The 27321-nt window shown below is 40.5% G+C and overlaps 1 protein-coding gene and 1 long non-coding RNA gene across 2 annotated transcripts in view; one reads left to right on the top strand and one right to left on the bottom strand.

The window, feature by feature from the left end:
* The window catches only part of LIN28B (lin-28 homolog B), a 128774-nt gene extending 123361 nt beyond the window's left edge, over positions 1-5413 (bottom strand). Inside the window, exon 1 of the mRNA XM_072738111.1 lies at positions 4047-5413. Within this exon, the coding sequence (XP_072594212.1) occupies positions 4047-4080 (34 nt within the window). The 5' untranslated portion in view covers positions 4081-5413. The remainder of the gene's footprint in view (positions 1-4046) is intronic.
* Positions 5414-13443: 8030 nt separating this feature from the next.
* Positions 13444-27321, top strand: part of LOC140597729 (uncharacterized) — a 48805-nt gene continuing 34927 nt past the window's right edge. The window contains exon 1 of the long non-coding RNA XR_011999618.1: positions 13444-14029. This is a non-coding gene — a long non-coding RNA (uncharacterized lncRNA). The remainder of the gene's footprint in view (positions 14030-27321) is intronic.

The raw sequence follows: 27321 nt of genomic DNA, 5'->3' as shown, positions 1-27321 counted from the left end.
GTGGCACTGTCCTTTAAATAGACTCGTCTTTTCTGCCTACCTCCCCCGCGATCTTTTGAGCCTAAGATCCTTTTATAAAACTGCCATAATCTCTTTAAGCCCTTAGAGTGCTTCTTTCACATAAAATAGTCCTATGAATCTCCTAGAATGCTTTCCAATTTGTCACCTTCCTCGAGTCTTCTGGTTTTAATTTTTTTCTCATTTCCTACTTGTTTTTAGTGCCAGAAAGACCTGTGCTTGACTCAAAACGCATGTTTTGTGGGGGGGGGGGGGGGGGAGCCAAACGTTTTTAGTAGCTTGATTTATCATCGTTCTTTCCAAATGTTTCAAAAATGAGTTCAGGGAGTCACGAGGCATCATCAAGGCACCAGGGAGAGAAATCAAGGAATTCACCTCTCCTCGGCCCCTTGGTCATCACAATCTAAGGTTTCTTCATTTCAGAAAAACGAAGCACGCACCCCATTGGTCGTTATTTCCCTTCTTACACCCCCCCCCACCCCCACCCCCACCCTGGAGGAGCGCAGGGAGCGGCCGCCGCTGTCAAGCACCGGCCAGGGCAGAGACAACGCTGCGGGCTGCGGGTCCCCTTCGAACGGGAGGAGGGGCCGCGGGTGGCAGCGCCCCCAGCCGCCCCGGCCCGGCCGCGCTCCCCTCCGCCTGCGAGGCCCAGGCCGAGGTCTGCGCCCCGGCCCCCCCCAGGCCCCCCCGGCCCCCCCAGGCCCCCCAGGCCCGCCCTTTCCCTGCACCTCGGCCCCAGCCACTTCCTCTCCCGTCCCCCCGCAGTCACCTTTCCCTTTATTCATCACATCACCGACTCCTCTCAGAAGCCAAACCTCCCCGAAGGAGGCTGCTGCTTCCTCCCCAGTAAGGGGCTTTGGAGTTTTGTCGTCTGGGCCCAAGAGCACCGAACAAAAGAAAGCGTCGCCTTCCCCGTCAGGGGGGCCACGTGTGGCCCGTGTCCCCCGGCCCTTCAGACGCGCAGCCCGCATCACTCGCTCGGGCCGTGCCCGCCTCCCTCCGAGGGCAGCGACGTGACGTCCGGGGAGAGGAGGAACCCGAGCCCCCGAGCCCCCGAGCCCCCGAGCCCCCGAGCCCCCGAGCCCCCGAGCCCCCGAGCCCCGCCAGGGCCCGACCTAGAAGGGGGCTGTCTCCAGGCAGCCCCGGCGCCGTCCTTTCGGGAAGCTGGAAAACGTGGCCAGGCGCCTTCGGAGGCTGGGGGACTCCTGCGGGGAAGGGGTGGGGGCGGCCGGGGGCGATTTTAGGGAACCGGCTCGGGAGCCCCGGGAGCCCCGGGGGCTTCCCCGCCCTGGGCCGCGGCCCGCACGTCGGGGAGCTGCTCCGAGCCCTCCTCCCACTCACTGCGTCTCAGCAAACTACTGGCAAAGAACTTTTCTTGAAATTCTTAGAATACGGAGTCAGATGAAAGAGTACTCGCCTGGGTGCGCCGGTCTTAGAGTAGAGGCACTTCAGAATGGGGGGGGTATTGTGTTTTTGTTTCCAAAAAGCAAAATTCCGTTCTCATTTAATTTCCTTATCTGGAAGCAAAATGCTCTGGCTTAAACACAATCGTTCCACTTGGAGAATTTTTACGCAGCTGTAAAAATCTCTTAAAGTCTTTTTCCTTAAATATCTTTACACATTTTCCCAGGCATAATTAAATTATGGAAAAACAGGAAACGATTAGCATAAAAGTTTAAAAGTTTTTTAGACCGATTGCCTTCCTATTTCAAAAACAATTTTCTTTCCTTTTGGTCACTTCTGTTTCAGCAAAGTATTTAAAGCAAACAATTAATTCACAAAAGGGGCGTTAAGACCACCACTTTGTAGAAACTTTCTTTTTTAAAAAAAACTGGGATACAAAAAAAATTCTATTAACATACTTTTCCCCCAATGAAAAGGAGAAATATAAATTTTGTTATTACTCCTCCCAAATATTTTCTGAATTGTATTCAATACTTCCTTAAGTGATTTTAACTTGAAAAGCAATAGGTTTGAAGAATCATTTAGTAATAGCCTAAATTTGTGCCCAAAATAGCATAAAAAGTGTCATGTTTTATCTGAAAAATTAGTCATATTTTTCACTTGTACTACTTGAACATGTATCCTTCATAATTCAAAGATATTTTTACAGTGAATATTTTCAGTCTGTAAAAATTACATTAAATAATGTAAAGCACACAAGTCTTTCCCTGTCTCCCAAAGTAAAGAATGAAGGTTTATTCATTAAAACTTAATCTCATCTAAAGAAATAAGCTGAAATAAGAGTGTGAACTGTTTCCCAGTTATTTCTTTTAACATCTTCGTTTTGGGTTTATTTGGGAATAGAGGACAAGTAGAAAAATGGGAAGGAAAAGAAGAGGGCAGGAGTTAAAGATTAGGCAAGTGAGAAGAAATCTTAAGGCTTTGAAGATGCCTCTATGGGAAGCAAATCTGTGGAGAAAAAAAGAACTAAATACTGAAAACCAGGGGGGCCTGATTGGCTTGGTTTGGTAGAGCATGGGACTCTTGATCTAGGAGTCAGGAGTTCGAGCCCCACATTAGGTATAGAGATTACTTAAAATAAATAAAACTTTAAAAAAAGAAAGAAAGAAAAAAGAAAGAAAGAAAGAAAGAAAGAAAGAAAGAAAGAAAGAAAGAAAGAAAGAAAGAAAGAAAGAAAGAAAGAAACTGGAGGCCAGAGTTCTGGTCCCATTTAATGACCTTTTGCCCTTAGACTAATCACTGAGCTTCTGGGTCTCAGTTTCCTCCTCTGCAAAGTGAGAAGACTGAACCAGTCAATGTTCAAGTTTTTCAGCTTAAATGTAATCTGTGAAAACAAACTTTCTTTCTTCAAAGTGGAACCTCTCCTGGTCAACCCTTTTTTAATCACAAGGAAACACAGACATGAAACTTTATTGCAGTCACTTAACACATTGGTGTTAACATTATTTCCCAACAGAAAAGAAAAAGGTTTCTGGACTGCCTCCAATCTGCCACCAGAGAAAAAACATAATCTATATTAAGGGGCAACTCATTGGTAAATTAAAATATTTTAACAACTTTTCAGAATCTTCTTTTTCATGATACTCATTAAGAGCGTCATCTCCGCGTCAAAGGATTCATTCTAGAGAAAAGTGCCAAACAGCAGAGCATATCAGCGGCTTCCTCATTAAAAATTTGATCCCTACTACTTCCTCTTGCTACCTACAATTCTATACCTAGTAAGCTTAATAACAGAATAACAGCTCTTTATTTGAACTTATTAGTGTTCATAAACTTTGTTATATTATAGCTCTTAAGTGTGTTTCCAAAATAGTATTAATCAAAAGTAGACCCAAGACACTAAATTCAGCAGAGCAGAGGCCAAAATACTACATTATTATCAAGTAGAATTGTTACTGAAAAGTGTTTTCAGTTAATTTCAGTAATACAAGAAAATATTTATACACCAAAGTCTGTTTTTTACGGCACAACTAAATAAGTAAAGGGATATATATTTTTTAAAGTCCGGGTTTAAATTGTTAAAAAGTTATTTTTGCAGTACAATGAGGAACAAATTTCACACATATTCATGAAAAGCAAAATAAATGGAGCTTCCTATATTAAGAAAATGTCCTGGATCCCTGAAAAATGTTTGATAAACTCTGCTCTTTATGTTATGGTAAAATATTTGGAAATAGCACCACGTGTCATCCTTAAATTAATTCAACAGGTATCTGTGAGTTCCTGCTTTGATATGGGAGTTACAAAAATGAACAAACCACAAATCTCCACAAGCATTTAAATATATGTTATCTGTCTTGCCTGAGTAATGGAAAAGGAAATCATAAAATCCAATACTGCTAAAATCAGAAGGAAAAGGAATTAGAATATTTCATCCAGGCAATTCTGGTGGGAATATCAGTTTATAGATGAAATCATCTGGAGAACAGTAGGATATAGTACCCACCTTGCCAAAGTGGAGAATTCCTGAGAGCTGTCAAGTTTTCTTATATGCTTCCAGGAATTTTTTTAAAACCTTAGTCAAGTTAAATATTTAATTGGAAAAAAAAAAAGTAAAGACTAACCTGGGGCTGATGAAACCTGGTTGAATGACCTCATCGTCTTCTGAAGAACCTAAAATCAGAGAGCTCAAGTCAGTTCTACATTAATTGCCTATTTAATTGCCTCTTCTTCAGTTTAATGGCTTATTAGAAAGCAATAAAATGCCTAGGTGTTTGACTCTGTGAAGTGACCTGTAAACTTTTTTTTAAGAATTTAAGACTCACCCAGCAAAATCACATAACCAATTGGCATAAACTTGCCTTTCGTTCCTATTTAAGGACACGAGTTTAAAAAACATACTGGACAAGACCACTAAGAGAACTCTTAATTGTTCATGACCCAATTTCACGAACAACAGATTCAAATTTTTTTTAATGTTTCACACTATTAATTCAAAAATCCCATTTTTAAGCCACAGTTAAAAACCAACCCAATTTACAATATATTACTGATGAACTTATTTGACTGTTCGCTTCAGGTATATTTTAGAAGACAAATCATGAGAATCTAACTGTGATACTATATCATTCATAGGGGGTCCATTATATTCACATACTTTGTTAGAAAAAAAATAATAGTAATACACTTAACCATTCGGTATACTTAATTAAAAATATCTAAGATAATTTACATTTTAAAAAAGCAAAAACAGCTGTTTCAAAAATATGAGTAAGTACGGAGGTTTCTAATATATATATCCACTGGCAGATGTCAAGACACAGTAACTTGAAATAAAGAGGTTACCCACTAACGAAGTATAGCAATTGGAAGAGAAACTCCTGCTGACCACTGAGTTATCATTTTTTTTCCCTGGGTTTAGAGTTATTGAGGTTTGGAAAACAGATTTGTTTGAACATGCATCCACTCACCTGCTACCACCCAGGGTTGTCTTTCTTCCCTTAACTAAGTTTTACACACTACATCTACTACATCAACTCATGAAAAAATAAACTATCATGTGTAAATTCTTTAAGTTGCAATCTAATTTTCTTCTCAAAATGATATGGAGGCTTTTCCAAGGGCAGAGTTCTACTGAATGTTGACCCAAGATTCTTCTTACAAAGGATGACAATCCCACTGAGTAAGATTTGAAAAGAATAGAGGAAGAATGTGAACAATAGGCACGTGAACCTCTGTACATTAAATCCTTCAGTTATCCTGTGTTTACAGCCAAAAGACAGAAGATAATGACACACCCTAAAGTTAACAAAATTCATTAATAAAACTTGTTGAAATAGTTTTCCTTTACATTGAACCTGTATTGTTTGATTTTGTACATTTGGTTTAAGTGGGAGTATATTTAAATATTGTACATAAATTTCAACAAAACCCTAGCTCATGTTTTCCTATTCCAGTAGCCCAGTTTATGCTGAATCTTCTCTATGTGCTTATAGTTACAGAAAAGTTCAAACCAACATATTCAAAAAATGTGTAAAAACAGTAGGGATTTGTCAAAATTTGTCAAATAATTATTTTAATTATTATAAATGGTAGACTTAATAAAGTGAAAATCAAATGGTGTAAAAAGTTAGCTAAATAATACTATAAATTTGAATGATAAAGATGTTCAGATTTTTTACTGTACAAACTTGCCACATGTTTTTTGGTTACTGAGTTTTAATATTATCATCCCTTTCAAAGAAAAAGTAAGATGGAATTATTTCACTGATGTTAAGTAATGGTTTAAAACTTTTCAAAAACAAGAGTAGGTTTAAAAAATAGAATTAAATTTAACTATGGATATTAAAATCCATCCATGCAGTTTTTACTGAATAACTATTTTAGGAACGAAATAAATAGTAAATGTTCATATCTTTACTACAGGTGACTGTTTTTTGATATGAAATAACAATAAAAAAATAAGCCTTTAAATGTATGAATGCTCCCAAAACAGCTTTTTGTAATTTTATATATGGGTATTTTCATTTGATAGTATAGGTTTTGGTAAATTTTAGAAAACAAAAATCTAATTAAAACTGTGATATCCTAAAATACGTTCACCACAATAATTTCTGTTAATCATCTAAATCTCTAATTAAATCTCTTTTTCTTATTGTTCCATACTGAATACAATGCTTCTACCACATAAAACTGAACTGTAATTGACATAATAGCCCATGAAAATGTTCCCTGTCCCAACTTGATGGTATGCTCTATGGTGCTGAGGGGGTGGAGGGGATTGTGTATATTTAGGTCATCATTGTAATCCTGGCATTCATTAGTGTTTGATACATATTTCTTAACAAACAAATGACTTAATGAATTTCTGAATCCTGGCTGACTATTCTTAGGATAGCTTTTATGAATTAAATGGACTTGTATACAAAATTTTCTTAAAACCATCTTTTCATAAAAGAGAATGTGACAGGCAATTAATCATTTGACCATTGCTATTGTGATATATATATGTCAAGTGATTTCAATAATTTTATTTTAAATATACACTCATTATTATAAAATTCCTTAATTCATAAACACTATTCACCACATTCTTAGATTTCAAATTTCCTCCTATTAAAATATGTAACAATATTCTTCTCAAGTACTTTACACGCTGTTGTTAACCCACTACTGTAACTATTCAATGAAAAAGAAAATGGTAAAAAAAAAAAAAAAAAAAAGAAAGAAAGAAAGAAAATGGTTACTATTCTATACTATACGCTGAAATTTATTTTAAAACTGCCAAATTCTTAAGCCCAAAGACTTGGAGTAATAAATATAAATGCTACTACATATTACTCACAATTTTATTTGAATTCAATTTACATAATGTTAGTTTTTACTTGTAAAAAGACAAAATTTAAGTTGGTGAAAAACAAATTAGCAATAAAAGATATTCACTATCATAAAATGAAAATTATTTCATTACTTATTCCCATCACTACAATTTCTCAACATTTAAAAAGAAATCTAAAATAATAAATCTTGTTTCTCCAATTATCAGTATCTTCCAAAATTATGTTAAGTGTAAAATATATTATAGTCTACTAAATAAAATATTCACTTTATGGTTTATAACAAAAATTTGTCTATTTACAATATGTCTCAATTATCATTAAACTAAATACATTCTTTGAAAAGCAAAAGAAGCAACAGTGTGACTCTTCCTTCTTAGGATATTTAGAAGAAAAGGCTTTAAAAAATGACTATTTATGATCATATAACAAACACTCTATACAAACACCAGAGTAAAACCTAAAGCAGGATACTTATTACATTTGTTGCAACTTAAATATAACACATATACATGTGAAATAAAATATTAGATGTAGAAGTTCAATATTAAAGTGAATGTGTGTGCTTTATGAAAATGTTTTCTTACTCTGTCCTTTAAAGGAATGGTCATATGTATTAAAACACTCCCCTATAATTTTTTTTTTTTTTTGCAAATTAAGTCAATAGATAAATTCAAATGCTGCCTAAGTAAAATCAGGATAAGTCATTTTGTAATTTAACTGAACATCCTACTATAATTTCAGATAAAACTGAAAAGGCTATAGTCTCATCTACACACAGATACAGAAAACTTAAAATAATCTACTTTATAGTAAAACAAATAATTACATGTAACTTTACACATTTGAAAAACCATAGGTATTGGAATGTTAACACAGGAAAACTCACATTTACTCAAATATTTAGAACATTATCTTGAGAGGAGGAAAAGAATTTATATTGCTTTCAGAAAACATTTTAAAATTGCATTTTTATATTTATGAAGTAAATTATAATACATTATTTTATTTTATTTATATTATGTAAACACTTAACCTTAGAGGTTAATATTTCTAATACAGCTGAAATACAGAGGTGAATTTAACTTTCTCAACCATTTCACAAACTGCAACTGGATTGGCTTCATGTAATATAGGAGCAGCCCTAGCATTCTTGTCAAATACTGTAATAAAAATATTTTATCCTAGAAAATAAAAAACTTCAACAAATAATTTAATTTGACCGGCAAACCATCCAGATCGCTTAAAGGTACTGACTATGGCACAAATGTTAACTGGTAAACAATTCTTTAACTTGAATGTGAATGTTGTAGCACAATTAAGGTACAGCAGCTGTTTCTGCCAATGCAAACTGTATTTTTCACCGTAAGAAACAATAGTTTTGTATAATAAGTCATAGCTGTCAGGGTTACACTGAATAAAAGAAAATAAAAACAAGAGTGGTTTTAGAATAAAGAGTCAAAATAATGGCAAAATTCCTATCTTAATGAAGCTAATCACACATGCTGTGAAGGCCCACCATTAACTGTAAGATGAAAACTTTAGAGTAGCTTCTTGAAATGACAAACAAAAATGACTAAATAAATCCGAACACTTCTAGTTAATTACAAAGTTAAAACAATTTTATTTGATAATACATTTTTAAACTTTAATATACAACATTAATGGTTAAAAATTTATATCACAAGAGATTAACAACTAAATGAGAAGTGTCAGTGCATTGAACTCCTTTCTATAAACATTTAACATCAAGAAATGTTTTAGAGGCTGCTCACCCTTACATCACTGCCAGTGATCTAATGGTGTAATAAAAATACTACTAGATAAAAATAACAGAATTTTAACTAGTAGAGAAGACTATACTAAGAGACTAATGCAAAAAGATAAAACATGGTTTACAGATTTTTTTTCCAAAATTTTAAAACTACAAAAAAAGTAAAGTCTGTTTTTAGCCTATACGGTATAGAATATTTTACTTAAAATGTTTTTGTAGAGTCTGAAAAATATGCTACATAAAAGAATTGTTTGAAAGATATAAAAGCAGCATTTTGGCTCTTGCATTCCCAAATAAAAAATGGTGATTCGAAATATGTAGCAAATTTAAAACATGTTTTTCCACCATTAGAACTGGTCATTCAACACTAACTCCTCTTTTCTATATAATTAAGCTTTTGTTCAGCCATGAAAAAACTAGAAACTGATTGCTTGAAAATGAGCTGCATGCCCTTTGTCCTGGTTTGTCACCTTTGACCCTTAATTTGATGATCCTGCATATCAACCCAGTCTATTTTTAGGAAAATACTGTCAAAGTTCTATGCCTAAAATAGTAGTTTTTACTGAAATATTAAATGTATTACAACATTCCTCTTCAGGTAATTTCTATAATGGTTTCACACCATTGTTCGTTTCACGGAATGTAGAACTCAGTAATATTGTAAGCAATGACAGCCTGGTGTTTATCCTGCTTCAGACAATAGAAAATTTCCTCAAAGTGCTAAATCAAGATCATAATTTCAAAATTTATATTTTTCTCTTTACCTAGAAATTGCTTGTGTTCTAAGTAGAATTTAGTTCATGAGTAATTTCTAACTTTATTATTTTCAATAATCACATGCTGTCATGTCGATTTTCAGAGTGCCAGAATATAATAATGAATAAAAATGCAAAGATCAAGTTCCTACTCAAACTTACAGTAGTAACAACTCTAAGTGTAGTTTTTGAGAGAACTCACTGGTTGCTTAAATTGGTTGTAAAATCTGGTCTTCATCTGCAAGTAGCAGCTTTCAAAGGAAGGAAAAAACCCTCAAGCATCGATCCCATTGATTTTACTGACATTATTCAAAAATCAATTTTATACAATAAATTAGTATGTTTAAGAAATACGATTTCTCTATCACGATTTCTGGTTCATTTCAATGCGGCTGGGTAAGAAGAATACGTAAAACAGCAAGTATGAGATATAATGTATGTATTTCCTGCAGTGAGGATGCAGTTGAACCTCTACACAATTTCTGTGTAGTTTTCAGCTAGATTCAGCATTGACCAACATGGCTGTCCTGGTTCAGCACTATGGTCAGCGACTTCATAGAGTCATTGTGCCGGAGAACTACAACCCCGTACACATGTCCACAGCGGGCAAACCACTGTGAGTCCGTGTCATATACACTCCCATGTGTTCATAGGCATCAATCTTAAGTTTTTCTCATGTAAGGAATTTTCATTGTTCCAAGTGGCAAGCTGCAAATTCTTTTTTTCCCCTTGTGGTTCATCAAAAACAGTACTTATTTGAAAAGATAATACAGCCCCTTGAAAAGGCAAGAAAATTAGGTACAGGTTAGGTTCTAAGCGTTCAAACATTAAGACTCTGGGCATTTGTGGATGTACAGAATTTTAAAAGGAAGCAAGATTCCACTAAAAATTGTCAAATCAAGAAAACTCTCTAGCTGACCAAAATTTTGCAAATGTCCCTCTCATAACCGACAGTCTTACCTACTTCTAAATTGTTTCATCTGTGAATCTCCACTTTCTTTTTCTTAAAAATCAACTCAACTGCGGATTAAGACAAATGTTTATAGGTCATTTTCTTACCGGAGCCTTCTAATATAGTCCCCAAATTTTGGTACTTATGAATAGCAGTTTAATTATTTTAAAGAGACCTCAATCAGTCCTAAACCCGAGGACTGTTTTGCATGTTTTATTTAACAACTTATGTTTCTTTTAATCATGGTTTATAAATTATGATAGCGATGCTACAGATACCAAAAAAAAAAAAGTTACATGACCACAGATAGCAAAAAGTTATCAAACTATCACACAGGTTAAGATCTTGTTTAATCTTCCCTTTCGTCAGTGAGTAGGATTAAAAAGGTTTAAAACAACCACATTTACTAAAATCCTGGTGGTTTTCGGGGGAACTTACATGTGCAACACACTTTAAAATAAGTCATTCTGATGACTTGGAGTACTACCACATTAACACTCAATCTGTTTCACTTACAAAGTATCCTCCGCTGTATCCCCCCCGCCCCATAACAGATTTTTAATTTAAGCCCTGATTAACTTCACAAACTCTTCATCGTTTCTGAAAGAAGTTTGGCACAGACTGATGATGAAATACTGTAACTGGGCAAGAATTCATGAGAACTGATCCTTGAGTCATTTGGTTCCAGATCTGCTAGCAGAATAGTTCTTATAACCAATATGCATTACAAATTGATCCAGATAGTTAAATTCTTGACATTATCAAGCAATGATTAGCTTATCCTATTTATAACATAGAAAAGGCAAATGGAGCATTTTATTCATTTGTAGTATCTTCCCCTCCTACTAGGTATGGACTAGAAAGCGGCCTGTGCCAGTTTGATTCCTGAAGCTAATCTTTAGCAAATTTAGGCATAATGTGTTTGTCCTGCTTCATGCATTCAGAGATAAAGAATTTGGGGAAGCAAGAATTCTCCCCTAAATGGACAAGGGTCTATCAATCTAAATGGAAAACTGATTATTATATATGTTCTGCTGTTACCTAAAACGGACTCCTCTATCAGTTTTGTACAAATCCATAGCAGGGGAGGAAAAAAAAAAGGGGGGGGGCATAAATCTCATCAGAAACTTACATTTTGAAAAATCACATAAAGTGGCGTCAATTTCCAAGGATTTAATTCTACATTTCAAAGTTGCCCCGAAACGTTTTACAAAATTAAATAGGGATGTTTCACCATAGTGTTGGGCTTAAAAATTTGCTTTTTACCAACCAATGCATCTCAGGCAGCATTTTCACCTTCGCACCTAGCTAACCATGGTAATAATCCGGACCCAAAAAAAAAAAAAAAAAAAAAGGAAAAAAAAAGCAGGCTCAGAGTAAAAAAAAAAAAAAAAATCACTTTTGAGTCACACCTTCCAACAGTAAAGACGTTTTAAATCCATCCTAACAGCAGCTGTCCTGTGTGATCTTTAACTTCCGCAGTTATCTGCGGCCGAGAAATAAAAACAATAAAACACAAACGTAATTTCTTTTCTTTCTTTTTTTTTTTTCCCCCCCTTCCCGTTAACAATGGTAGATACAGAGAAGAGTCTGCCCCGGGGAACTCAGTTCTGGGAACGGCCACCGCAGCCGGGGACCCTAAGGACCTGGGGATGAAAACAAACGCACAGGAGAAAAAAAAAAAAAAAAAAAAAAGCAACAACAAAAAACAAAAAAACCAAAAACCCACGCACGCAGCAAGGAACTCCGGGGACGCAGGAACCTGCGATTTCAGCCTGTGTTGCACGAAACGATTCAAAATGGCGGCCCATGACTTACATTTAAGAAATTCCCCGCAACGAGGACACTAACTACAGAGGGTAAGAGGGGAACCGAAAACACCCAGGATTTCCCAGCGTGCAGTCAGGAAAAACAAAGAAATAAAAAAGGGACAGTCTGGGGCTGCACATGCTCGCAATGCACCCGCTTCCGAGGTCCCGGTCGGCGGTCGAGGCCCCCGCGCCCGCATGGGGCTTGCTCGCCCGTGTCCCCTTCCCCGGGGCGCCCTACAGCGCGGCGCTCCCCTCCCGCCTCCTCGCAGCCTCCGCTCCGCTCCGACGCCTGAGCCGCCGCCGCGCGCCCGCGGCCCCCGCGATCCCCGACGCCCGGCGGGGGGCGCCCAGGGCAGGAGCGGACGCCCCCTGCTGGTGCGGCCCCGCGCCCCCGCGCGCCCCCGCCGCCCCCGCCGCGCCCCAGCGCTCCCAGCGCCCCCAGCGCCCGGCGAGCGCGCGGGCGACGCCGACCCCGCGGCACCGCGCGGGGACAGAAAGGTGTGAACCCGGAAGTACATCGGCCGCCCGCGCCTCGGCGGCGCCTCCGCGGCCCCTCGGGGGGCGACGCGGCCCGGCCGGCGCGGGAAGGACGCGGCCCCGGCGCCCGCGCGACCGCCCGCCGCCAGACCCGCGCCCTCCCCGCCGGGCCCGCGAGCTCCCCTCGACGCTGCTCACGTGCCGGCCCCGGGGCCGCGGCGCCGTCCGCGCCCGCGCGCTCCCCCGGCCCCGCCGCTTACCTGCGGGGGCGCCTCATGGTCGCGCGGCCAGCGCGGGTGGGAGCGCGGGTGGGAGCGGGGTCGTGAAGGCGGAGGCGGAGGCGGGAGCTCGCGCGCCGCTCGGTCCGGCCGCCCGGGGCGGAGAAGGGGCCTGGCGTCCGCGGCCCGAGCCCCGGGCTGCGCGCGGCGGGGGCCGGGAGGGTCAGCGCCTCGAGAGCCGGCGGAGGCGGGCGGGGGCGGCCGCGGGGCGAGGGCGGCGCTCGGCCCCGGGCGCGCGGTGTGTGTCGCCGCCGCGCCGCCGCCGCAGCCCGGCGGGTGGCGGGGCGCGGGGAGGAGGGGGCCGGGCCGGGGGCGGCGGCGGCGGGCGGCTCGGCTCGAGCCCTGCGTCAGGCGGCGGCACGCGCACACCTGCCCGCCGCCGCTCGGGGCCGCGTCATTGGCTGCCCGCGCCCGGCGCGCCACGTTGGACCTGGCGGTTCATCCCCGGGCCGGGCCGGGCGTGCGCGGCGCTGGCGGAGCTGGGCCGCCGCTGCGGGGGGGGGGGGGCGAGGGCCTGACACCGCGACCCCGGAGAGCTCAGCCGGCGACCCGGGGCGCGCCCGGCGGGAGGGAGGCGGGAGGCCGACGCGCGCCCTGGGGGGACCGCGCAGGAGCCGCTGCCCCCCCCCCCCCCGTGCGCATCCAAGCCCGGCGCGACGCACCTGGGGGTCCCCCGAGCGCCCCCGCGGCACAGCAGTTGGGGGAACCCCCTCCGGGCCGCTTCACTTCGCTCAACGCTCCACCCAGCCTCAAGCTGGACGCACGCGGGAGTTACTCGCAAACTACCCAAAAGGCCTGCGGCCCAACACGCAGGCCGAACCGTCGTATCTGGGTATTTCTTCCCAAAACGTCAGCGGCCTGCGCTCCCCCTTGTTTCCCGCTTGGTGGCTGCACAGTTCCTTCCTGCCAAAGCCTCTTCCTACACCCAGGACCAGGTGGTGCTGGTCGACCCCCGTCTGACACCAAGCCTGGGGTCTGGGGTCTGGGATCAGGTCTGATCCCATACGGACTACAGACAGACGGCCCCTGACTTACGTGATTTAAACTAACCATTTTTTCGACGTAAAGAGGGTGTGAAAGCAATAGGCGTTCAGTAGAAAACGTTCTTCTACATTTCGAGTTTTGATCTTTTGCAGTTTTGGTCTTTTCCAGGGCGTGGGTCACGTGACAGATCCTGTCTCCTGATGCTGGGCGGCGGCAAGTGCTCGCAGCGGTTACTAACAGGTTCGCATATGACCGTTTTTGTAAAGATTTTTATTTATTTATCAATGAGAGACACAGAGACGGAGAAGCAGGCTCCATGCATGGAGCCCGCTGCAGGACTCGATCCTGGGTCTCCAGGGTCAGGCCCGGGGCCAAAGGCAGGCGCTCAACTGCTGAGCCGCCTGGGCCTCCCCTGATTTTATTTACTGATGAGAGACGCATACACGCAGAGGCAGAGACACAGGCAGAGGCAGAAACTGCCCTGCGGGACTCGATTCCAGGACCCTGGGGTCACAACCTGAGCCAAAGGCAGACGCTCAACCACTGAGCCACCGAGGCGTCCCCACAGGTAACCATTCCGTAACCATAGGGCCACCGTGTTGTTCACGTTGAGTACAGTGTTCAGTAGATTGTGTGAGAACTTGGGCAGCCCGGGCGGCTCAGCGGGTTAGCGCCGCCTTCAGCCCAGGGCCTGATCCTGGAGACCCGCGTCGGGCTCCCTGCATGGAGCCTGCTTCTCCCTCTGCCTGTGTCTCTGCCTCTCTCTCTCTCTGTCTCTATGAATAAATAAAGTTTAAAAATCTTTAAGAAATTATATGAAATATTCAACACTTTGTTATAAAATAGACTTTGCATTACATAAATTTGCCCAACTATACTCTAGTAAGAGTGTTCTGAGCACATTTAAGGTAGGCTAGGCTAAGCTGTGATGTTTGGTAGCTTAGGTATATTGACTGCGTTTTCGAATTATGTATTTTCAACCTGGAGTTGGTTTATCGGGCCATAACCCCCTCGTAAGTAAAGGAAAATTTGTATTCCGTGGAACTGATTAAAGGGGTTAAATATTGCAGTGAGACATGTTAAAAAAGAATAAGCACGTATGGTATTAAAAACAAAAGTGGGGCAGCCCCGGTGGTACAGCGGTTTAGCGCCGCCTGCAGCCCGGGTTGTGATCCTGGAGACCCAGGATCGAGTCCCACATCGGGCTCCCTGCATGGAGCCTGCTTCTCCCTCTGCCTGTCTCTGCCTCTCTCTTCGCTCTCTCTGAATGAATAAATAAATAAATCTTTAAAAAAAAATAAAAACAAAAGTGGAAAACTTGGAACGTGAACGTGATAATAAAGGCTAGCTGGCTGGATAAACTATGACTAAAAAGCAAATCTCCAGAGCATTACTGTGAATTGATGACCATATTCTCCCTTCCAATTCCTAAATTAGGATAAGGATACCAGTTCATCCCTCAGGGATAAACAGTCTAGAAAAAAAAAAATGTTTCTGGCCTGAGGATGAAATAAGTGCAGACAAACTGATCGGATGTGAAAGAATTGTGACTCCTCCTAACAATTTTCCAGACTGGCTACTTTTGGTAAATTCCCTAGATGGTTACCCAACTTTCCATTGAGGCATTGTAGAATATGACTGACTTTAAAGATGCCTTTTCATTGGCAAGTACATAAAATATTTCCTACATTACTCACTGAGTAGTGCCGAGTAGTACAGAAGATTCTTTTAGATGCAATTCTTAGTTATAACCGTTGTATCAATCAATTGCAATTGATTTGTTATAATGCTACATACTTTACACTATGATCCCAAATATAATTTAGTGGAAAAGGACGCAGACATTGATCACTAGAAATGAAAAACAGCAATTAATTATATATCACCATCTGAAATATGATATACTTTGACTTAAAAGCATTTTAGTGATTTTTTATTTATGAGTAGAACTTACAAACGATGCACTTATAGAGTGGGCTTTATTTTCTTTTAATAACTATGCCTTCTAGGTGCTTTATTAGACTTTAAGTATATTATGTAACACCTATGTGAAGTCCTAAGAAGAATTGCAAACAAAATAAAAATTAAAACATTAAAAATATAATCTACAGTAGTTATCCCAGGCAAATCAAGAGGTAATATTCCTTTTTTATTTCAAATTAATTATCATCATGGCATCATGCTGCTGTCAAAAAATGGAAAATGGGACATTATAATATTTAATGTATGTTATATCAGTTGCCAGGAAAGGAGAGATAATGAACTTTAATAGACTAAGCACTTGCTAAAGAATATCATAGTGTGATTAAGAGTAGATGAAAAGATACAAAAGAATGTTAAAGGCAAGTGAATTTATTATTTGTATATAGCTCTTGGCAATTTTTTTTAAGGTTTTATTTATTCATGAGAGACAGAGAGGCCGAGAAACAGGCAGAGGGAGAAGCAGGCTCCATGCAGGGACTCGATCCTGGGTCTCCAGGACCATGCCCTGGGCTGAAGGCGGCACTAAACCGCCGAGCCACCCAGGCTGCCCCTAAAATAGTGTTTAAGAGTAGTATTGTATTTGTTTGCTAGAGCCCACCCTAATGACCTCATCTTAACTTGATCATCTGCAAAGACTATTTCCAAGTAAGGTCACATTTGCAGCTACTGGGGGTTAGGGCAGCAATATATCTTTTGGAGGGATAGCAATTAAACCCATAAGGTATCATTATTAGAACTGTATGATTTTGCTTCTTCACTGAAAAATGAGTATCTTTCAGGGCACCTGGGTGATTCAGTCAGTTTGGTGTCCTGACTCTTGGTTTTGGCTCAGGGTCTTGGGGTTGTGGGATCAAATCCAGTGTCAGGCTGTGTGCTCAGTGCAGCGTCTGCTTAAAGTTCTCTCTCTCTCTCCCTCTCTCCCCTCCCCCTGCTCACGCTCTCTAAATAAATAAAATCTTTTAAGTATTTTTAAAAAAGGAATATCTCTTTGCAGAGAACTGATTAGATCCACATCAGTTTTTTAAAAATAAGTATCAAACTCTTGTGTTTTAAGTTTATTTTTATTTTTTTTAGTAATCACTATACCTAATGTGGGGCTTACCTCACAACCCTGAAATCAAGAGTTGCATCCTCTTAGAACTGAGTCAGCCAGTTGCATTTCACATCGATTTTCCCCCCATTGTTACACAAAAAGAATTCTGGTCACAAATGCTTGATTTAGAATTCTGTATGCCTATCACAAATATAATTCATCTTATTTTCAAAATTAAAGATTGGAATGCCTGGGTGGGTCAGTGGTTAAGTGTCTGCCTTTGGCTCAGGTCATGATCCCGGGAGTCCCAGGATCGAGTCCCACATCAGGCTCCCTGAGTGGAGCCTGCTTCTCCCTCTGCCTGTGTCTCTGCCTCTCTCTGTGTGTCTCTCATGCATAAATAATAAAATCTTTTTTAAAAATTAAAAAAAAATTAAAAGTTTATAAAAGGAGCACTACCACCCAAACTGTGAGGTATCTTTTGGACTCTCCCTCACATATAGAAGGAAAAAATGAAAAATGGGCAAAAAATTTAGCTCTCATAAAAATTTGACATTTTGTGTTTTGTTTTTGACAAATGACAAAATTTGTGTTTGCCTATGAAACTGACAAAATCCTGAGGTTTGACAGCACATTATTTTGGCAAGGTTATGGACAAGCCACTACTTTCATACACTACTGTGGGAGTGTAAGAGAGGCACTAAGTTTAGAGAGGGCAGTTTGGTGAAAACAGAAAAAGTGCAAACGAATGGGAAATTTATCTGTATTCCCTTACTTCTGGGAAACTAAACTCCAGGACTTAATGATGGTACATCAGTAGTGTCATTTTCATATGTTACAATATAATTTAATCCCATGAGGAGGTGTTTTTGTTTGCTTTTATACTTTGGAGCAGGTACACAATAAATAGCCATAGAACAGACTGAATAAATGAACAGTTGCACTACTTTCCTCCAATTCTCCCAAGCCTTAAAGTAGAAAAGGATTTATTTAGTACTAGCCACAAGAAGGTCAGAAATCTAGAGTCTTGTAATATTTAAAATGGCAACTGGGGGCAGCCCTGGTGGTTCAGCGGTTTAGCGCCGCCTTCAGCCCAGGGCCTGATCTTGGAGACCCAGGATCAAGTCCCACGCTGGGCTCCCTGCATGGAGCCTGCTTCTCCCTCTGCCTGTGTCTCTGCCTCTCTCTCTCTCTCTGTGTGTGTGTCTCTCATGAATAAATAAATAAATAATATTAAAAAATAAAATGGCAACTGCATTTTAACTCTATACAGTAAAACATAAAAGTTTGTAAAGGTTTGGCTAATTAAAAATTGGTCTTGGGGAGATCCCTGGGTGGCTCAGCGGCTTGGCGCCTGCCTTCAACCCAGGGCGTAAACCTGGAGTCCTAGGATCGAGTCCCACATCAGGCTCCCTGCCTGGGGCCTGCTTCTCCCTCTGCTTGTGTCTTTGCCTCTCTCTCTCTCTCTCTCTCTCTCTCTCTTTCTGTGTGTCTCTCATTAATAAATAAATAAAATCTTTTAAAAAATTGGTCTTGGAGGGGAAGCTAAATGAAATAAAAACCTGTAGAAGGATTAAACTATCTCAGAACAAAGATCAATCAAGAATGTGGCACCCACCCATACATTTGCGTTGGCACATACCTAGAATATATCTGAATATATGTGTATATATATATATACACATATATATATATGCTTATATCTGAATACACACACACACACACACACACACACACACAAAAGCAACAAAAAAATACAAAACAGTGACCTAAGTAAAATTTAGTCAACTTCAATTATAGGGCCTGGATCCTTGGCCTGGTATGGTAGGTGTGGGAGTACCATTTACCGCTGACTACTGCCTTTAGTCTATGCTCTCTCCCAATGAGAATCACCTAGCCAACCCAAAGATATATTAGAAATAATAAGTGTTTGAAGTTTTAAGCCACCAAATTTTGGCGTGGTTTGTTACACAGCAAAACTGATAGGAAATTCTGATCCCCAAGTCCTTTTCCAGCTTCTGTCATAGGACATCTCCAGGTCATGGCAACCCATTCATCCACAACTTCTACACAAATGTGTCAGATCATTTTTGCATGGCCTCCTTCTCAAGGTTCCATTTTCATCCAGACCCACCTGCTCTCTGATGAGAACTAATTGGTAAGTAAACTCTGTTTTTTTTTTTTTAAGATTTTATTTATTTATTCATGAGACACAGAGAGAAGCAGAGACACAAGCAGAGGGAGAAGCAGGCTCCCTGAAGGGAGCCTGATGTGAGACTCGATCCCAGGACCACGACCTGAGCCAAAGGCAGATGCTCAACCACTGAGCCACCCAGGCATCCCACAAAGTAAACTCTTTGTACACATGTAATCATAGGCTAGCACTTTTTTATGTGGCTTCTCACACAATTTTTCCTATCTTTGCTTTCTAACCAGAATTTGGGGAAGAATTTCCAGGGCAGGCAAATTTGTTTTGAGTCACTTGGAAGACTAGGGAGTTGTATTTGAGGAGCATAGATGAAAAACACTTTGCTAACCTTCAAATCATGCCCATCTTCTTTATCTAAAATTAATACTGACTCACTGGCCACTGAACAAACAAGGTAAAGAATGACATACAGATAATGATAAATTCAGAAACTTACATCTTTTTTACATTTTTCCCTTCAGTAGTATTACTCATAACTTTATATATAAATTATAAGAGGTACTGACGCAATATGGTTCAAGGTTCTGTTGTATGATCATTGTATAATCTAGAAAAGGAGTTCTTGGAATCATCTGCTTTTAGTCTTGTCAGAAATACAACATACAAGGCAATACATTTAAAATAATTTTTGAAATTCTTTTTTAAAACAAAAACAGATCACTTTCTCTCCATCAGGGTTATAGGAGGTGATAGACATGAAGAAGGTGTTTCTGTTAATTTTTGAAGTCCATTTTCAAGGTTTTTTTTTTAAATTTTTAAAAAAGAATTTATTTGAGAGAGAGAGAAAAACAGACTCCCTGCTTTGCAGGAAGCCTGATGTGGGGCTCCATCCTAGGACCTAGAGATCATGACCTGGGCCAAAGGCAGACACTTAACTGACTGAGCCACCCAGGTGCCCCCCAAGTTTTAGATATGAGATTTCTCCCCAACAAAAATTCCAAAGAGTTTAAGGATTGTCCATAAAAATAGATATACTGAGAAAAGCAAGACACTAGACTTAAAGAAGAAAAATGGAGGATGCTCCAAAACTTTGCAGATTCACATGCTTTTCTTGTTATTTAGCTTTAACATAGATTATATTAAATGCTTGCTTATTAAAAATCATAGGGGCACCTGGGTGGCTCAGTCAGTTAAGCATCCAACTCTTGATTTCTGTTCATGATCTTCAGGTTGTGAGGTCACACCCTGCATCAGGTTCCACTCTTGAGTATGAAGCCTGATTGGGATTCTCTCTCTCTTCCTCACCCTCTGTACCCTCCTTCCCCCTCAAGCTCCTCTCTCTAAAAGGATAAAATTATAATATTATTATACAGTTGCGTCACCTGGCTGGCTTAGTTGGTAGAGCATACAACTCTTGATCTGTCATTTGAGTCCCGTGTTGGGAATAGAGTTGACTTAAAAAAATCATTATAGAGTTGATGGGTAAGGAATTCCCAACAAGTCGTCTGCCTGGAGTCCTCTCTTCCATTGGTCTTACCTTAAAAACTGAAATTACTGTGCTTTCAGCCCTACAGATCAAGTCGTGGAAAGATAGTGTTAAAGTACAAGTGGTATATGGTATTTAAGATAGTGACAAACAAGTTAGCACAAATTATGGGGCAGAATTAAAATATTATGACACCCATCTTGATGTTCACTTATTAGAACATAGTATAATGGATGTTAACCAGGGGCAGGTGGTAGATTAGTCTTAAACAATCAGTAAAACTATTGAGAAATAAATCTAACTGAACACCAGAATATATTTATTGTGATCTGATTGAGCAGGGAGAAATTATATTGTAATTAAGCATTTGTCCTTTTGGTATAGTGAAAACAATTTCTAAATTAGGAAAGGATTTCGGGGGATGCCTGGGTGGCTCAGCGGTTGAGCGTCTGCCTTAAGCCCAGGGCATGATCCTGGGGTCCTGGGATCGAGTACCAGATTGAGCTCCCTGTGTGGAGCCTGCTTCTCCATCTGCCTGTGTCTCTGCCTCTCTGTCTCTCATGAATAAATAAATAAAATATTTTTTAAAAAAGGAAGTGATTTGGGGTGAAGAATTAACGTGTCAAGTCCTTACTAAGTGCTAGACTCTGTTAGAAGCATTTATGTACATTATTTCATTTATATCATAAAAAATAAAACCTATGAAGTAAACAGAATCATTTCCAGAGGAGGATTTTTTTTTTAGATTTTATTCATTTATTTATTTGGGGGAGAGAGGGAGCCCAGGGTTGTTGGGGGAGCAGAGGGAGAGGAACAAGCAGACTCCATATTGAGCGCAGAGACCAATTCGGGGCTGAAGTCAGTGACCCGGAGATCATGACTGAACTGAAATCAAGAATCAGAAACAACTGACTGAGCCACACAGCTGCCCCTCCAGAGGAGGATTCTAAGGTTATTTACTACTTCGTGTTTCTCAAAGAGTGTTCCACAGATCACTCACATCAAAATCACCTAAAGAGCTTAATAGAAGTTTAAATTCCTGGACGTCTATTCAAATTCCTTTGAAACATGATTTCTGGGACATTTTCAAAAGAACTAATGAACTAAATTATACCAGATTTGTAAAATACATGAAAGTTTTCCCTTTTAAGTAGGTACATGATAAAGTCATCAGTTAACCTACCCATGTTCATGATAAAGTTCTTTAGTGACCAGTATCTGTATCTATAATTACATTTCTGTGTTATCAATGGTCAATTACTAATTTTTTGTCTGCACATAAAGGCAGCATTAAGAAGAGGAAAGATCAACATTCTAGACTTTCGTCTACTCTGTCTTTTCTTCAGCTGGCTGTCAGGAATAGTACTAAAAGCAATCGTTAGTGCCATTCTTACCACTTTCGGTTATTTTAAAAATATGTTCTTTGTTTTGCTTTTCTTATTTCAGTCTCTGTTTCCTACTTATTTTTAAAATAAAATTATTATTTTTTAATTTATTTTATTTTTAGAATTCCTTTTGAAATTTTAATTCCAGTTAATCTTTTCTATTTTTTACTGTACACTAATTTTTCTTCTTCCTTTGCTATGCCTTGGGTTTGTCCCTAGTTTCTGATAACTTGGTAAGGCATTAAGTAATACCCCATTTTCCTTTTCCCAGTTCTGAGCCAGTTATGGTACCTACAGAGAAGCAAGACAAATAGAGATTAAAACAAAGAAGCCAGATTGAAAAATAGGGCTTCTGTCAACAGCCAATCAGGCCTCCTAATACTTCACACAAGTCTAGACCTTGCAATGACCCACTGACTTGGAACCACTACTTCAAATGTCAAGCCCAGGTAGTGGTAACATAGACTAGCCTTCAGGCATGTTTCTAGAAGATTACTTTAAATTAGGTATGGGTGTTAATATATTTATACTGGGATGTATTTAAAAAAATCCAATACACGTAAAGGCAACTTTTTCTACAAAATGGGGACCTAAGTAAAATTCAGTCAACTTCAATTCCAGAGGCCTAGTAGAATAAGTGTGAGAGAAGCATTTATCTCTGACTACTGCCTTTAGTCTGTGCCCTTCTCCTAATGAAAATATATAGAAATAAAATGATGTCATACAGATTTCCTACCAGGTTCACCTTGCTTAAAAATTCACCTTGCTTGAAGAGATTCAAAAATCGGGATCCCTGGGTGGCGCAGCGGTTTGGCGCCTGCCTTTGGCCCAGGGCACGATCCTGGAGACCCGGGATCGAATCCCACGTCGGGCTCCCGGTGCATGGAGCCTGCTTCTCCCTCTGCCTGTGTCTCTGCCTCTCTCTCTCTCTCTGTGTGTGTGTGACTATCATAAATAAATAAAAAAATTTGAAAAAAAAAAACAAAAATCATATAGAATCGTGATTAATTGAATTAATTATGCTACATCATCCAATGGGAATATATGGTTCGAAAAGTCACATAGTGATTGTTAGAAATGCAGATGCTCAGGCTCCAACGCCAGTCTTCTGTGACTCTGAATTGGGGTTTTGAGAAATACAGAGGGAGCCCTGGGTGGCTCAGTGGTTTAGCGCCTGCCTTTGGCCCAGGGTGTGATCCTGGAGACCCAGGATCGAGTCCCACATGGGGCTCCCTGCATGGAACCTGCTTCTCCCTCTGCCTATGTCTCTGCCTTTCTCTCTCTCTCTCTCTCTCCCTCTTTCTCATGAATAAATAAAGTCTTAAAAAAAAGAGAGAGAGAGAGAAATACAGAGCCAGGGATATCTCTGCTGCCTCCTGATATATTTGTTGACCTCAAAATAAAGCAAGTATGGGATTTCCTACCAAATTAGAAGGCTGTTTGTGACAGTTTTTCTGTAGCCACGTAGCAGTCTTGTTGGAGAAGTGTGACAGAGTCTATGGCAAAGGTGATGTCAGTGGTGGCAATAGAAACCACAAAAGGGGGCAGCCGGGGTGGCTCAGCGGTTTAGCGCCGCCTTCGGCCCAGGACCTGATCCTGCAGACCCGGGATTGAGTCCCACGTCAGGCTCCCTGCATGGAGCCTGCTTCTCCCTCTGCTTCCCCCTCTGTCTCTCCCTCTCTGTCTCTCATGAATAAATAAATAAAATCTTAAAAAGAAACCACGAAAGGAGGTCAATCACTTTCAGATAAAGCCTCCCAAAAATTTTGGTACACAGAGATGAATAAGACTGTTCTGACCTCACAAAATTTATAATTTAGTAAATAAAGAATACAGAAACAACTTTTTTCAGTGATAAAAAGGACTAATAATAGCCAGCACGTATCAAGTGCTTACTATACTCCAGGCACTTTTGATCACCACAGTTGATCCTTTCCACAGAATTGTGATATAGGTACAATAAAATTCTCATTTTATAAATGGATAAGCTGAGATCTGGTTGAGGGGTGTTAAATAATTTACTCAGACACACAGAAAGTAGGTCCTTAAGCTAGGATTTAAACTCAAGAAGGATAATATGCAAAATAACATGAACACAAAACTCAGTCAGATGGGAAGAGAGGCTTAACTGGGGAGATGCTTCAGTGTGGCTGCTTCCAGTTCCCTTTTCTCAACAGACCATTACCTTGCCTGGAATACTATAAGCACTTGCTGAAGTGTGTTGTTGGTTTTTTGTTTTTTTTTGTTTTTTTTTTGTTGTTGTTGCTTTTTTTTTTTTTTTTTTTTTTTAGTAACCATATGAGTTTGTCGCGAATTTGAAGGAAGGAAGTGGCAGGAGTCACATTTTGTGATATGTCATTTGAGTCTGTTTTCCTCTGTTATCCACCCAGTCTGAAGAGAGCCAGAAAAAATCGGTTTAGCGGGCAAGCTTCAGAACGGAAGGAAGCCAAATCTGACAAGTGAGAGAAGTGCCAAGAATTCAGGTCTCAGAGATTATGGTGGATTCAGGGATAGATAGCTAGAGCAATTAGAATATGCAAGTAATTAGCCAGAGCTAATTAGTTAACAACAGACTTCCCCTAAGCTCTGAAAACCTAGTTACAAAGCAGTTGAAACAGCTAAAGTAAGCCTTTAGATGTCAAAACTGTTCCCAAAGTAGAACACACAAATTGAAGCAGCAGGCATAATTGTGAGCAGTTTCAAAATACCATAAGTAGAAGACCTATTTTTCTTAAAGGCAGCAAAGAAAACCAAAGATTAAGGAGTTGTTGAAAAAGTTAAGATTTCTTCTGAAAGGGATGTGACTTGTACTGAAAAAAAAGTGTTTTTTTAATACTGCTTTTTATGTATTTTTTTCACTTTGCGTAATGAGTAGCTAATTCATAGTATCTCAATAAAAGTTTATATATTTCGATACAGACATTTACTTTTCAAATTTACGGAGCTAACTTCTATTTTTTTTTAAATCTTTTTATTTATTTATTTATTTATTTATTTATTTATTTATTTATTTATGATAGCCACAGAGAGAGAGAGGCAGAGACACAGGCTGAGGGAGAAGCAGGCTCCATGCACCGGGAGCCCGACGTGGGATTCGATCCCAGGTCTCCAGGATCGCGCCCTGGACCAAAGGCAGGCACCAAACTGCTGCGCCACCCAGGGATCCCCGGAGCTAACTTCTAGAGCTCAAAGGATTGTCATAGATAGATTCCAGCTAGGAGACTGTGCTTCTGAGTCCTGATGGGGCAGCCCAATACTATCTCATCTGAGGAACTATTAGAAATATCTGTTGGATGGGAGATGGAAGGATGCAGAAAGTGACACCGGTTGTTCATCTACTCAGTGTGAACCTTGAAGCAAGTTATACAATTTCCTTTTTGCTTAGAGTCCCAGGAACCCTGGAGAAAGCATTAGAACTGACAGCTAGGTCCCTGTGATAATGAAATTAAGACAGAGAAGGAAGATGAAATCCACCCAGCTGGATGGGAGTGGGGTTTAATGTATCAGGATGGGAAATAATTCAACGCATAGCAAAAGAGGTTCTTGTTGATCATCAGGGAAAAGGTATTCTTTTCATGAAGTCTGTTTTTTTTTTCCTGTTATTCTGATTTGTTAAATTCTATTTATCTGTTCTTAAGTTTACTGCTTCTATCATCTCCATTGTACAATTGAGCCCATCTAGTAATGTATTGATTTTGGTTGTTATTTCAGCTTGCTATTTTCTATTTTTAAACCTCTGTTTCTTGGGACACCTGGGTGGCTCCACGGTTGAGCATCTGCCTTTGGCCCAGGGCATGATCCTGGAGTCCCACGTCGGGCTCCCTGCGTGGAGCCTGCCTCTCCCTCTGCCTAGTCTCTGCCTCTTTCTCTGTGTGTGTCTCTCATGAGTACATAAAATCTTTTTTAAAAATCTGTTTCTTTACTGAGATTTTCTGCATTTTCCTTTGTTTCAAGAGAATTGTATTTGCTTGAGAAAGTATTTTTATGATGGTTACTCTCTAACCCATGTTAGATCATTTCAAAATCTGATTCATCTTGGTGTTGGTGTCATTTCACTGTCTTTTCTCATTCAAGTTGTGATTTCTCTGGCTCTAGGTATGACAGGAGATTTTCTGTTATACTATTAAAGACTTGGGCTGTTGTATTAGGAAATTCTAGGTCCTATATACATCTTCTATTTTATTTTATTTTATTTATTTTTTTAAAGATTTTATTTATTTATTCATAGACAGAGAGAGAGAGAGAGAGAGAGGCAGAGACACAGGCAGAGGGAGAAGCAGGCTCCATGCAGGGAGCCCGATGTGGGACTCGATCCCGGGTCTCCAGAATCACACCCCAGGCTGCAGGCGGCGCCAAACCGCTGCGCCACCAGGGCTGCCCTACATCTTCTATTTTAGCAAGCAGTCACTCTGTTTAAGTTTAGCATGCAGGGGGCACCTGGGTGGCTCAATGGTTGAGCTTCTGCCTTTGGCTCAGGTCATTGATCCCAGGGTCCTGGGATCGAATCCTCCATCAGGCTCCTACAGGGAGCCTGCTTCTCCCTCTGCCTATGTCTCTGACTCTGTGTCTCTCATAAATAAATAAATAAATAAATAAATAAATAAATAAATAAATAAATAAAATCTTTAAAAAGAGAAGTTTAGCATGCAGTCACATTCTACTTGTAGACTGTGATTCCAATGACAATTTAGTTTTTGGAGCCTTTACTGTGTTATTTTGGTCTGCTTGCTTCCCCTGGTGCCATTAGGGTTTCCACTGATCTCTGCTGTTGCCACCTGTGGGGATAAAAGGCACTTCCCCAGTCCAAACTACCTGTGCCTTTAGGTGGGAAAGGAAATCTTCAGCCCACAGGAATAAAGAGTAGTTCCACAGGGCCACTTTTTTTCAGGGGAACTTCCACTCTGCCACGTGGCCTGCCTGGTATTATTTGCAGGACTCTTATTTGACTCAGGGGAGGAATGAGCCTGGACCTGGTCCATCTTCTGCCACCAGGTGTGGGTCCAGGAGACATTGGGTCTGGGTTGCTTTCTGTTGCCAGGTGAGGAGGATAATTAAGATACCTGCCTCTATGTTGTGACTCTGGTCTTAGGTCCCTCGCCAGTCTACCTTTCCCTTTTTTACCTTTCAAAGTCCTCCTATGATGCTTCTATTGTTATTTCTAGGGTTTATGGCTATACTTAGCAGGAGCAAGTAGAGAAGTCTATGTCATCTTGTCTGAGAAATAAGCCTACCAGAAAGGATATATTTTTTAAAGATTTTATTTATTTATTTATTTATTTATTTATTTATTTATTTATTTATTTATGAGAGACATAGAGAGAGAGGCAGAGGTACAGGCAGAGAGGGAGAAGCAGGCTCCCTGCAGGGAGCCGGGCACAGGACTTGATCCCGGGTCTCCAGGATCACGCCCTGAGCCGAAGTCAGATGCTCAACTGCTGAGCCACCCAGGTGCCCCAGAAAGGATATTTTTAAAGTCAGTCTTGTCATTTATATACT

This window comes from Vulpes vulpes, chromosome 1 (genome assembly GCF_048418805.1).
Source record: "Vulpes vulpes isolate BD-2025 chromosome 1, VulVul3, whole genome shotgun sequence".
Taxonomy (NCBI): domain Eukaryota; kingdom Metazoa; phylum Chordata; class Mammalia; order Carnivora; family Canidae; genus Vulpes; species Vulpes vulpes.
Note: the sequence above shows the minus strand (reverse complement) of the source record. Positions and strands in the feature narration are given on the sequence as shown.